Source organism: Gavialis gangeticus, unplaced genomic scaffold (assembly GCF_001723915.1).
Source record: "Gavialis gangeticus isolate Ggan-Ray unplaced genomic scaffold, GavGan_comp1, whole genome shotgun sequence".
Lineage (NCBI taxonomy): Eukaryota > Metazoa > Chordata > Crocodylia > Gavialidae > Gavialis > Gavialis gangeticus.
In genome coordinates, this window is record NW_017728996.1 from 17742568 (window position 1) to 17756335 (window position 13768).

Genomic DNA, 13768 nt, shown 5'->3' on the forward strand with positions numbered 1-13768 from the left:
GGGGGGGGGGGGGGGGGGGGACCTGAAGCCTTGCTGTCCAGACAGAGACTAAAACCTACTATCCACAAAAAACATCTCTGCTACCAACACCTCGTGTTTTTCTGTGCCTTGCCAGCACCTATCACGCTTACTTCTGAGCTGCTTACCTGCTTTTCCCTAAGTGTCACTGTCCTTCTGGAGGGCAGATTTCACCTGTCTTTTTTCTTTTTCAGCATGGCTGACCAGGGATCTGCCTAGCTAAATTAGGGGTAAATTTGGACTGGTTTTGCTGTCTTTGTGTTGCTCTCCTTGGACAGCAGTGCAATTGCTTTCATCTGTCTTCTCTACCGTAGGCAGGCTGGGCAATGTGCAGTTACTGAGGAGCCCCCAGGCTTCCAAGAAAGGGCATTTCTGACCAGTAGCAGTTGGCATTGTCTTCTCATTTTATAATCGGTCTCTTCTAGTCTTATTGTCTGATCACAAAATACAGGGACATGGTGGTCTAAAAGACAGCTTTAACAGCTCCACCTAGTGTTTAGTCGTACCACAACCCAAGATTACAGATTCAGTGGCTCATGGTGAATGGGGGCTGGAGTCATTAGGTCAAGCTGCCACATGTGCCACAGTGACCCCCAATTAACTGTTTTAAAATAATTGTTTTAGTTCTAGTGGCTGCTTTAAACAGGAGCACTGATGACTGACTGCACGACTGAGACTTGCTCTAGACTTCCCAGTCTTGTGACAGCAAAAATGACTCTCTTTAACTGGTTGCATCTGCATATGTGTTTTACTGTGGAGCTGACTATTTGGCTCTGCAGTAAAGTGTCACTGTCTACACATGCGCCCATATTAGGGCACAGTAAAATTTAACTCTGCTATAGGATACTACTGTGTAAGACAAGCACTATCCTGTGATGGAGTCATTTAGTGCACCAAAATATGTGTAGACAGTGACTGGGATGCTAAGAGGAGGGTGCTACAGTGCGGGGGGCTGCCCACTGGCTAACTCTGCCCTAGAGTACCCCCATGCCCCAGCCAGCCCCTCCATTGCCCAGTGCCACAGCTTGGAGCCTGGGGCTGACCCCCGGATCCCTGCCAGCTTGGATCTGTTCCGCCCCAGCCCAGATAGCTACAGTCCCAGGCACGCGTGTACATGCTGCACTGGGAGCAGCTGACTTCACCGCAAACTGTGCTGGAATTTATTGAGACATGCTAATTGCACATTTAGGTGCTCCCACTGGGTACCTAAACCAGACTAAAGTGATTGTTGCTGCCCAGATTGTTTCAGTGCTTTCAGAGCACAAATTGGAACTAAGGTGTAATGTAAGGGAGCTGGTGGCTGAGCAGCTGGAGATGCAAAGCTATTGGAGATGATCTGAGGTTGGGAGCACAGCAGTGCTGCTTCTGGTTAGGAAGTAGTCCTATCAACACTTAGCCCAGCCCCAGTTAAACACTTGCAGGCCCAGGTTAAGACCAGAAACTTTTGCAGGGGGGCAGTATTAAAACATTGCCAAATGCTGTTGGGGTAAAGATCACCCAATTTTTTCCTACTCCTGAGGTCAGATTTAACTCAAGTTCTTAAAAAGCATCTGACCTAATCCAAGTTGTCTGTGAATGATTCCTACCTAGGAGGTGGGAAAGATTCTCAACCTGCTTAGGAAATATCTGGAAACAGAGTAGCAGGCCTGACGTGTATTAACAGCTTTGGCAGCTTAACATGGTTAGGATTGTAGGACAAGGTACTTCTGGTTTGCTGTGGCTGCATCAGCCGAGTTTTGGGGGCTGGCTTTACACAGGGCTTATAAGGACCATAGTGGGCTCTCATCCCTCAATTTTATTAACTATTAAAACACCTTCAGGTTTCATGCTTGTCACCAAATGTCCTACTCGGAGTAAGCTGGGTTTCTGGATGTAGCCATGTTGACCTAAGGACATAGGCAGGCAAGATTCTTTGGGTAGATGTGATCTCTTTTATTGGACCAGCTGAGTAGTTGGAAAAGAGTTCTTTGCAAGTTTTCAAGCACAATCACCCTTCTTCAGGTGTAGGATGTCTCTGCTGTTCTGAGACTGTCTTCCTAATTTCCAGCTATTTACTTTTTCAGTCAGCCTCTTTTTTTTTCTACCTTGAATTACTGCTACTACTGTAGAGTCTCCCTTACTCACCTTTTTGTCTTTTTTTCCCCTGCTTTTTTTCTCCCCTCCTCTCCCTGCTCTTCTTTTTTTTGTTTGTTTTGTTTTCTTAATTTCCACCTATTTACCTTCTCACTGACATCCTGTCGCACTTTCAGCTTCTTTCATTTCTTGAAGTCTCAGAACAGCAGAGGCTTCCTATGCCTGAAGAAGGGTCCTTATGCCTGAAAGCTTGCAAAGAACTTTTTTCCAATTACTCCGTTGGCCTAATAAAAGATATCACATCTACCCAAAGAACCTTGCTTACCCAACATAATACCACTCCCTGCATGCTGGCTTGGGTAATAACCCCTAAAGCTCTGGTGGATTGGCAGTCTAGGCCTTGCCTGGTTATGACAACACTGGATTCATCTCAACAGAAAGTAACAAGCTCTGGAGGAACCAGCTGTTGTTATGTGAGAGAAGTCTCCTGGGGTTCCCTCCTGAAATTGCTAGGTCTGGGCTCCCCCTACTGACTGATCTTTTTATAGCAAAGCTCCACTTAGCACATCTGCTACCCATTATTGTGCATTTGGCAAGAAAGCTTTTCAGATCTGATGTCTCCTGCTTAATCTCCGTTGCTGCTTTTAAATGCTAATTAGCCAAATAGCTGGGTGAGGAGGGCCATCAGTGAACAGCAAAGATTCCTTAAGTGAGGAGGGGAGAGGCAGAGATTGGGTCAAATTGCTTTTTGGTATCCTTGGTGTAGAGCATACAGAGGAGAGAGATCTAGACCCCTCCAGATGGAACTACTAAGCTTTTTATTATCCCTGGACCTGCCCTAGTCAGTTAAATTAACTGACCTCTTACAGCAAGTCCATATGAAACCTCTGAGTAACCGTAGTTATGACATGGTTAATCAGTCTAGATAGAAATCAGTTTCCTTTGTTGTGCTGGTTTGCACAGTCTTTGGGACACACTCTAAGCTGGCATTTGGGGTAAGGGAAAGAATGAGCTTGGGCAAGATATTTCTGAGATTGGAGACCTGTAAGTGGCTGTTCAGGCCAGACCACAGGGCTGGCTGCCCTATGCACAGAGATGGAAATGGCTACGTTGTGCCCACTTCTTACTATCTCTGCAGTCCATGCCTGCTAAGCCTTCAGTTTTCATCATGTACAGCATGGGGAATTCAGCCCCTCAGGCTACGGGGGGATGTTGCTGTGTTCCCGGGTCTCTGCCTGTGCAGGTTTGGTTCTGCCTTGCGATCCTGTGGAATGCAGCGTTCAGCCAGAGCTGTAGGTTCCCATGGCTGGAACCTGTGCAGTCCACTGATTTCAGAAAGCTGTTGCCTTGTGCACATTGCCCAGTCGGTCCTGGTTGTGGGAGGCCTACCAGCCGTGGCAGCAACTTGTGAGCACACTACAGCCCCAACAATTAACCTTGACCACTTAAAATGACTTCAAAGGCTCAGTTGCCTGCAAAGAGCTTTCCAAGGATATGTACAGTTTTTTGGTTGTGTGGCTTTTTGTTTTGTTTTTGTTCACAAGTACGTGGCAGACATCTCCTGGCGAGACATGGAGATAAGGAAGTCTTGCTTTGAGTAACCCATGGGGTATGCTAGCCCACATGCTAACCTAACTTATTTATTAACTTGCTCTGCTAAGCATCTTGCAGCTTTTGCTCATCCTGGGATATCCTGATTAAACTCCCCCTTCCCCCCTCACGCACACTGTCTGCATCAGCTCTCAGGGTGTGTTTTAATGTTGAAACATCAGAGGTAGCCCAGTATCTGACACTCCACTCCCACGATTCTTAGGTTGCTCAGTAAATGAGAAATTGTATGTTCCTTGGTAACGGTGAACCCTGTTGCCAGGTAGAGCTATAACCTGCCTGTGACCCTTTGCATAGCGAAGGAGAGCATGTGGTTGTGGTAGGCCTAGTGGAATTCTATCTTAAATCTGTTTGACAGCCCAGAGATGAGGCTGATCGGCTGTGAAACAATGTGGACTGCGTTCGGCAGAGGTAAAGGGACTCCCTTTCAGAATGTGGTTGTCTCCAGTACTGCATGAAGTCCAGTGGCTATGGCTAATGACAGATGGGGATCGCTACTGCATAATAATGGCGGCAGCACTGAGGTGTCCTGTTCCCTTGCTATGGACTCAGTTCTGCTGGCAAGAGACTTTGTCACCAGAGATGCACAGTCTCCAGCAAACCAAAGGAATCCCTGCCAGCAGAGCTGTGCCTGTGCCAGGGGTTTTGGTGGCAGAGTGTCAATGGTTTCTGTGTGATCTTTTCACATTTATTAGCTGATGTGCCCTGCTGGTAGAACCTGATAGTGCAGTTGCAGCCTCATTCCCCTAGCAATTTTTGTGGGTTTAAAGTTGTGCAGCCTGTTTTTTCACATAGTAATGGAGTTATGAAGTGCTGAAGACCCACAATGTCTGGCTCCACAGAGGAAACTGCCAAACTAGACTCTTCATGATGAGATGTCAGATGGGGAAAGCAAACCAAGCTAACACGAGGAGCCCTGTTTTCATCCCTCTGCAGTCCCATTAAGGGTTAGCTGTAAGGTTAAATATCAGATGCGACTCCAGCCTGTGTCTTCCCATCAGTGTTTAAATCTTTAAGCACAGCTTTCAAATGCTCTGATGATCATACCAGCTAATTGCACTCTGCCTAATGAGACTATGATATCTCTCCTGACCTTCCATCAAAGCTGAAGCCATTTCCTATAGAAGATTAGCCAGTGATGGGGAAAGCCTGCAGTCTGTTTACATAACATCTTATCCTAGTGACCTGAAGGCTGCTTATCCTGTTCCAATGAGGCCTTTGTTGCTACCTGCTTTGATTTTGTTCTCTGGTTGTGTTTAGGGCACAGGAAACCTTTATGCAATGGGATCAGTGTCGAAGGTTTTATAACTTCCTTATGGCAGACAACATGAAGAAGATCATCCTCTCTCACAGGTACTGCAGTACATTTTCTGCTCTGTATATTCCTAATTGAGCCCCGGCTGCAACTTGCAGTCTTTCAAAAGGTTAATGAGATGGAAGCCACAAGCAGAAGTTGATGCGTCTGTTTAAATTTCCTAGAAAGGGAGGGTTTAAGAAGGTAAAAGGATGAAGAAAGTTAGCCCCAGCATCTAGATACCTCTTCATGTGCTGTAATATAAATAAGCATTGTAGGACCCCTTAAGAACTGCGTGTGTAGTGTGGGGGCAGGTTGTCCCTGTCCCTACAACTGGGTGGTTATTTTTTCCTTTCCTTTTTAATTCATTTATTAAATGAATAAATCCAAGATGAGTGCGAGAACACTGAACTTCCCACACGACACCTGTGCAATGAAGCAGCAAAGTGTAGGGACTTTGCATCTGGTGAGGGAGCAGCTCTCAAGGGCTTGCTCTGCCATGTGCACACAGGATTAATCAGCAATAGGTAGGGGTACTTGATGTGCATGCAGCTGCAGCTTATCAAACATGGCAGTTTGAGCCTTAAATGCAATTGCAAACCACAGGGAGTGTAGCTTGAGTGAATGCCCCTGTGTTGCTCTTTGCCCAATACCAATGTTCCACTTATTCATAGGAATCATAGAAAATTAAAGTTGAAAGGGACCTGAAGCGGTCATCTAACCCAACTTCCTGCTCAAAACAGGACCACCCCAACTAGATCATCCCAGCTAAGGTTTTGTCTAGCCATGTCTTAAAAACCTCCAATGATGTAGATTCCACAACCTCTCTGGGTAACCTGCTCCAGTGCTTTACTACCCTCCTAATGAAAACGTTCTTCCTAATACCTAACCTAAACGTCCCTTTCTGCAACTTGAGGCCATTGCTCTTTGTTCTGTCACCTGCCACCACTGAGAGCAATCAAGCTTCATCCTCTTTGGAACCACCTTTCAGGTAGTTGAAGGCTACTATTAAATCCTCCCTCAGCCTTCCGGCTTAAGTTATGTGCCCCAGCCTCCTAACCATTTTTGTTGCTCCCCACTGGAATTGCTCCAATTTGTCCACATCCTTTTTGTAGTGGGGGGTCCAAAACTGGACACAGTTCTCCAGATGTGGCTTCACCGGTATCAAATAGATGGAATGAATCACTTCCCTCAGTCTGCTGGCAGTGCTCCTGCTAACGTAACCCAGTATGCCATTAGCCTTTTTTGCAGCAAGGGCACATTGTTGTCTCGTAGTCAGTTTATTGTCCACTGTAACCCCTAGGTCCTTTTCTGCCTCTATGAATCGGAGGTCAGGTTGAAGACTGAAATGTTATTAATAGTCCTCTCTGATGCTGGGTTCACCTTGCTCCCATTCAAGTTGCTTTGAACACTTAAGGTGCATTGCCTTAGTTGGTAGCTAATTCCTTGGCAGACAGGGGAGGGAATTTTTAAAAAAGCTGATTATTCATGCCCTAGTCCAGTGGGCAGAGTAGAGATCATAAAAGATGCTATCTCATCACTAGCAGCCCAGGGAATTCGGGAACTCTTGTCTGTACGCATAACATATGGAAAGCCACATAATTCACTCCAGATAACTAAATATTTTGACAACTTGACAAAACTTACAATATATGAAGCACTCTAATCTCCCCATTTAGTGGTGCTCAGCATTATAGCCTAGAGAAACCTGCTGCAGATGTAAAGGAGAGGGCTTGTTGAATTAGAAAAATATTTTGCTTCTATAATGGATCTTTTGTGCTCCAGGCCAGCTCCCCAAAGCAAACTCCATCCCTCTCCTGCAGCTGCTGCTGAAAGCGGACAAAAATCCAACAGGCCCCCTGCCCTTCACAGCTCACTGTCTTTCTTCTGGGTTCTGGATGTTCCCTGCTTGTCAGGGTATGGGTTTGCATCCTCTCCTGGGTGCAGTATCTGAGCGTGACAAGTGTTCGTAGTGAATAGTTTTCTGGTAAGGTAATGCCCCAGATAACGCTTGTTGGATGAGCTAATGTTGCTTCACTCTAGTGAAGCAGTAAAACCAGATGGGGAAGGAGATGCTCCACCCATAATCTTTAGTGCTGTTAACAGAACCTCTCATGTCTTTGGTAAGAAGCCACAGGTTATGGCCTTTACTAGAAACCCTTTGCTCCAAGTACCCTTCAACTTAGATACTCCATGAAAAGTCCCATCTCTCAGAAACAGGGTTTTAAGTGGGGGTGTTTTCAGTGTAGTGGAAAAATATCTTTGTCCCTGAAAAAGATATTTTTGTCCGACTTCTCTACTTCCCTCCTGGTGTGCCGATCCAAAACTAAAAAGCCATGCTTGTGAATGAGCATATCATCCTGGATGTGGGGATACAATATATATATATATTGTGGGGATACAAATATATATATTCCTCCTTCCCCCCACAACAATCCTGCAGATGCCAGTTGCTCTGGGGGTGCCTGTCAGTAGGTTAGAGCTCATTTGCAGTTTTGTGGCTACTGTGCTTGGACTACTTTCCTCTTGCTTTTCAGACAAGTTCTGTTTGGAGATCATGTGAAGAAGCCCCAGAGCTTAATGGACACAGACCTGAGCAAACTCTGTACAGCTACATCCCTCATGCAGATTGATGACAGCATCATGAGGTAGGGTAGCAGCCCCTATGTAGCCCATCTTTCCATGTTCTGGTTTCCTGCATGCTGCTACGCAGATGAAAGCTTCAGGAGCTTCCTGATGAACAATTTTTACCAAATCTTAGTCACCCTGTAATAAACTCTGCTTACCTCTGTAAGATCATATAAGGCTTATTTTTCAGTAGCTGCAGTGTGGGTTGGGGCCCAATCTGCTGGATTCTGTACAAATGCCAAGGAAAAGGACAAGTCTTCCCAAAAGAATCTGTCTAGAGAGGTGGAAATGTCTGAGTATGAACATGAGGTAAAACATGCAAAGCAGCTTGCTGGTGGCAAGCCCATGACTGGTTCGGACCAAATTAGCTATATTTAACTCTTGCCTTGCCTTCTCGTTAAAACCTTACTTTAACTCCTGCCTCATCTCAGCTTGGCAAACTATGATAAATGTATTTCAAAATACATCTGCTTTTAAGCCTTGCTGCTTGCTTCATTAATGTACCTGCCCTTGGTTCTTACTAATATTAAACAGCAAGCTCTTAAATCATGCCTGTTTCTAAATATTGTGTTTGCTTTAAGCATAACATCCATTCCCCAGTGGGCTCTTACTTTCACTTCCCCTTTCTGTGGCATCTGCTAGGTTCAGGCACTGGCACAGCCATCCAAAGCCAACAGAACTGCTAAAGGTCTGAAAGTACGGTGCTCTTCTGGCCCTCCTGAGGCGGCCTGGTGTATTTTGTACTTGAGAGAGGCTTCCTGCCATGTACTTGGCCAGAAATGAAGCATTGAAGACAGTAACCCTGTAGTCTCTCTGGAAGCAGGGGCCATGTAGACAAGGCTGTCATCAGGCCCTGATTTCTAGATTCTGATGAAAGGATGAAGAGATTAGAGTGACTGCCTGGACCCCATTAAGGGGAAGGGAAAGCCAAAAAAGTGTCTGCTTTCTTTGTATTGCTGTTAACTACAGCAAGCTTCATCTCCTAAGAAGGGACCTTCTGTCTTTGCATTTAAGGTTCATGAGTAGTTGAAGAGTAGTGGGCTAACCAAAAGAAGTCCTTAAGGAACCAAGTTTTAATGTAACCAAACTTGATTTTGCTTCCCATCCAGTCTGCCACATCTTCAGAGGCTTCAAAGCTTGAAATGCCCCAGACATAGCTAGGCATTCAGTTTGACAAGAACTAGTCAAGAGGGTTTACTTGGCTGTCTGTGGCACACTTCCCATTCTTGCATTCTAAGCACTCTGAGGAAGTGCACACTAAGTCGGGTAGATAGGTTTTGTTCTGTGCGTACCCTGACTCTGCAGCACTTGAAACATGGCAGATGTCACATTTGTCAGATACTGATGTGCTCTATGGTTCGTAAGCATTTAACATCTAGCTCTTACACAGCGATGGGCCTGGACAGATGGTCTCTATTTATGCACTGGAAAGAGGTCACATTTGGCAGCTTGAGACTCCTCAGACTGAAGCAGGACTTGGACATTGAGTGTATCTCTTCCTGCCTTATTGTGTTTTATTTTCTGTCTCAGGAAATTCCATGGCTACAATTCCCTGAAAGAATATTATGAAGAGGAAAGCTGCTTGCATTACCTACATAGGGTGAGTGCTCTCAGCAGAGGGCTTCCAGTTGGCATTTAAGAATGAGAAGAGCCAATGCTCAATGATGTCTGCATTAATGGTACCTGCATGTCCATGTCTGATTACTTCTCCAGCAAACCCTGGCTGGGAATTTTCAAGTGCCTTAAGGGAGTTAAGCACCAACATCCTATTGCCACTTAATGATAGGTGCCCAACTTTCTTGAGAATATTGGCCCTGATTTCACTTGGTTCTTAAATTATCTCCCCTCTAACTAAAGTCTGACTTGGAAACCAAGAAGCAGGCACTATGCTGTAGTTCAGGCTTCTTCGCGTATAACACGTGAAGTCGAACTGCAAGGCCCTCAGAGCAGAATAGTGCTGCACAATAGTATTCTGGGCACAGAGCCAAACACACAATTAAACCCCTTTAAAGATAACAGCAAGGCAGGTGGTAACCCTTAGATCAGGGTGCTTCCAGAAACATTAGATCATTTGCTTCTCCTGGAAAGAGGCTCAAGGCAGCACCTTGATGGCCCAGTATTCCAGAGACCCAAGGCTGCGGTGAATTAAATGTACTAGGTCTCCCATAAGAGCAAGGGCAGTAGTTTACCAAAAATCCATAAAAGCCAGGGATTTCAGTATTGCCCGAGTGCAGTGTAGCTTCCTGAGGCAATGAATGTGTGGAGCTGAAGGCCAAATACCTTCTAGTAGCTCAAGTCAGTTCAGCTTCTTCAGCCCCACATAGACGGTAAGTTTTTAGGCAGTTTGTCCATCAAGCATATTGCAGCCCAGCCTCTGTACCAAAGCCAGAGTGACAGTTACCAGGAAATGGTGTCAAGAGGAAGGCACTCCGTCTAGCAGTTTTACGAGTGTAAAATCCTGTTTTGATCACTGATGACACTTGATCCCCTGGTGTCAGCCCTTGATCAAAGGCCATGCTTGGGCTGCCTGCCATTCTGGCCTGTTATAGCATCTCTTCAAAGAATGGCATTTCCTTCAGCTGCCTCCATTCTTTGCATCTCCTGCCCAGACCAACGAGCATAATTGAAGTGTTTTTCCCGCGCCCCCCCCCATCTGCCAATTTCTGATTACTCCATCTCAGATTTCAGCAGTCTGTTTCCCTTGAGCACTGCATGTCCCCTTCAGAGGCCATAGATAAATGTACGCATCTCTAGAAGCACTAGTTTGGAGCCTCTCTTCAAGGCAGAATGTTAAATGCTCTTGAGTATTGGCCAGACAAGATGTGTGGGAAGCGCCACGTGCATTCCTAGCAGTGGTTGTCAACTCCCCAGAGATGCTGGCTGGATCCACTTTGTTGTACCCAACCTGCCTACCAAACAGTTCCTTGGAGCCATAGCAAATGCTGCAGAGCTCTCCCATCAGTGTCAGCCCTCCAGTTCTGGTTTGATTGAGTACTGTTGCTACTGATAGCATTATACCTGGTGTTCCTGCAGGTGAGCAAAACATGTCACTCAATTGTGGCTTCATGGTCAGGTTATGAGGGTAGGTGCTTTTGTTGTGGAGAGTCTGGAGTTCTGGCTGAATCTGTAACTTACTGAGTTTCTCTCCTTGTTCCACATTGCAGATCTATGTTCCCCTGCTGCTAGTTAATTCTGCTGATGACCCTCTGGTTCATGAAAGCCTGTTATCAATCCCAAGAGGTCTTTCAGGTAAGTTGAATACATCACAAACTAGTCTACTTTTGTAATGTTCACCCTCACATTTAATACCACTCAGTGAAGGAATAGCTTGTCTTACAACTGGAGCAGCATGGTAGCAATGTACTTTGGTGTCTTGGCTCCTCCGTAAATTACCAGTTGCTACGAAACTTGAAGATTTTATTTCTTGTGAGGTCTAACAAAACATTTATTTTCAGAGCTGGCTTTGCAGCAGGAGGGAACTGTTTTGTGCTTTTTTCCCCAAGCATCACATGGAGAGGTGCTACTAGATGACCATGAAGCAAAATCAGAAGCAATTTGCTTTAGATCTTACATAGCCATTCTCCTGCAGTGAAAAAGCTTTGTTAGAAGAGGTACAAGGGTTACCTAGTCCAACTCCCAGCACAGATGTAGGACTGAATTGGTTCCTCATGTCAGCTCCCCACGCAACTGGGAGAGCCAGAGGCTTTGTATAACATTTCAAGGCTAAAGTAGCTTTAGCCTGGTGGGTAAAGAGAACACAGTGAAAGTGAGTTGTCTTTCAGGGTTATGATTGCCTCCAGCTGTGCTGGGTCCCAGGGGGGTGGCAAGTGTGGGATTCCAGGGTGACCTGTCTGTTCTCTTTCAGTCACAAAAAGGCAAGATCTGGGTGACATTTTGCTGCTGAACAGAGCCTGCCCAATGGGAACAGAAGGGGTGCTTGTTCCATCATTAAAAGCCATTAGGGGAGAACCTAATCCTAGCCACTTTTCTAAGTGAAATCAACAGCCTGGTCAATGAGAGGGATTTCTGCATAACACTAGGCAGCAGGGGTGGCTAATATGTAGTCAGTTCTGCAGTGCTGCCTATAGATCCCTCCAAGTATACAGCCTGTGGAGACAGCTGGTGCGAGCCTGCCGTGCACCTGAGCTGAGGTAGAGCACTGCAGGCTAGGTTCCAGTGGTCTTTACTGGCTGTATGTTTGCTCCCATGTACAGAGGTTTATCTTGACTTCTGTAGACACTTCTTTTTATATTTGAAGAACGTGGCAGGACTGTATTAGGAGGGCTGCTGTAATTTGGGTCTTTGATGCAAGTTAGTTGTGAAAAATACTAGTTTTGTTGATAAAACATTTGCTTCCTCTACCAAGCAGGAATGTATCAAAGGCTTTGCTGACACAGAGCACATAGCCAACCCTGAAGCCCTGAGTTGAGTATGTAATCCAGGAGAATGCAGAACTCTGCTCTTTTGACTTCCTGTCCACTGACGATGACACCTTATGCCATTTTCCTTCTTTTAACCTTGCAGAAAAACGGGAGAACGTCATGTTCGTGCTGCCACTGCATGGTGGTCACCTGGGCTTTTTTGAGGGGGCTGTACTCTTTCCTGAACCCCTCACTTGGATGGATAAGCTTGTGGTGCAGTATGCCAATGCCATCTGCCAGTGGGAGAAGAACAAGTCCCAGTGCTCAGATACAGAGCAAGCGGCATCTGGCCAGGAATAATTGCCCCAAAGACTCTCCAGGTCACTTCACCATCTCTTCCTCTTCAGGAACTTTTTGTTCCCTCACCTGCTGTTTCAAGATTTTCTGTCCTCTTGGATGTCCTAGGACTGGGGTTTGACCACAATGTTTTCTTCTGAAGTGAAGCTACAGCAGAGGGCAGTATCTGGTTTGAGCTTCTGTGTGTGGGTGTGCGTGTGTGTGTGGTGTCATTCTGGGTTTACGGTGCCCTATTCTGTGTGGAGATTTGTGCTGCTGTCTGTGGTTTGCTTCAGGGTTCTCCAGATAATTGATCTGATGGTCAAACCATCACTGATCAAAACTTGGAGGACACTGCAGTTCTTGTTTAGCTGGGGGTCATGTGCTGAGAGCCAGGTTTTCCCCCGTACAATAACACCACGTTGCATTATTGGGAGCACCCTGCAGCAGTCCATAGACAGCGGCACTTCAGTCTGTAAGTTGCTGGAACGTGGCTTGGAAAAAAAAATTAAAGGGAAGCACCTGAACTGCAAGTAGAGTTCCAGCCTTGCACCTTCTCACAAGGGGGCCTTTCCAGAAATGCACTTACCAGGAACTATGTTTGGAAAGATCCAGACCTTCAGCTGCTTGTAGGGTGGGATGCGTTAGACCATATCCGCATTGCTTTTCTGCTGGGTTCTGCATAGAAATGAGCTTCGAGTTGGTTATTCCAATGGATTTCCGGCTGTACAAACACATTTTCTCACCAAGACTAAACAAGTAGCCTTCATGTGATACTTGCCTTTTTTTTCTAGTGTTGAGTTGAATTTTTTAGCATTGGACTTCTGTATTTTAACCCAAGCCTTTTTAAACTGGTTCTCATTTAAAGATTGGGACCCAGTAATGATCAGTCAATGAAGCCTATCTGTTTTGTTATAGTATTTTTCATAGCGAATTAACACTTTCTTGGGGACCTTTTTATGGAGGAAACATATCAGTTCTTGCATTTTCTGTCCCCTTCTTGTACATGCCAGGGTAAAATGTTCCAAAACCCCTCCCCTGAACTTCTAGAGTACAGAAAGAGTTTCTTCAGCCATGTGACTTGCCTCAGAATGGATGGGAATCGGAGTTCTGTACCCCTGTTGAAACTAAAAAGTTATCTCTACATGGCTAACTGCCTCCAGCTCTTGGTATCCTGGGTTGCCTGGTTCAACCAGGTACTAGTGCTCTCCTTGCTCCAGTTACTCTTCCGTAGGGGAACATTCACTTTTTTTTTTACTTACCTGCACCAAGTGAAGTGTGAACACTTATGAGGAGAGGAGAAAGAGTTCCTTGTGCTTCCCGTTCCCCTCCTCTCCCCATCCCCACTCCCCCTGTCCACTGTTCAGTCACTGGTAATGTGCCCAGAGGGCTTTTATGATGGGCTGTAGTCTCTATCCTGGAAAGAAAGCTCCCCCATGACAATCAAAGA

At 45.8% G+C, this 13768-nt stretch overlaps 1 protein-coding gene across 1 annotated transcript in view; it reads left to right on the forward strand.

The window, feature by feature from the left end:
* ABHD2 (abhydrolase domain containing 2) overlaps nucleotides 1-13768 on the forward strand; it is an 80665-nt gene extending 66897 nt beyond the window's left edge. The window contains exons 7-11 of the mRNA XM_019504069.1: nucleotides 4960-5052; nucleotides 7531-7641; nucleotides 9152-9221; nucleotides 10786-10870; nucleotides 12146-13768. Coding sequence (XP_019359614.1) covers nucleotides 4960-5052; nucleotides 7531-7641; nucleotides 9152-9221; nucleotides 10786-10870; nucleotides 12146-12342 — 556 coding nt within the window. The 3' untranslated portion in view covers nucleotides 12343-13768. The remainder of the gene's footprint in view (nucleotides 1-4959; nucleotides 5053-7530; nucleotides 7642-9151; nucleotides 9222-10785; nucleotides 10871-12145) is intronic.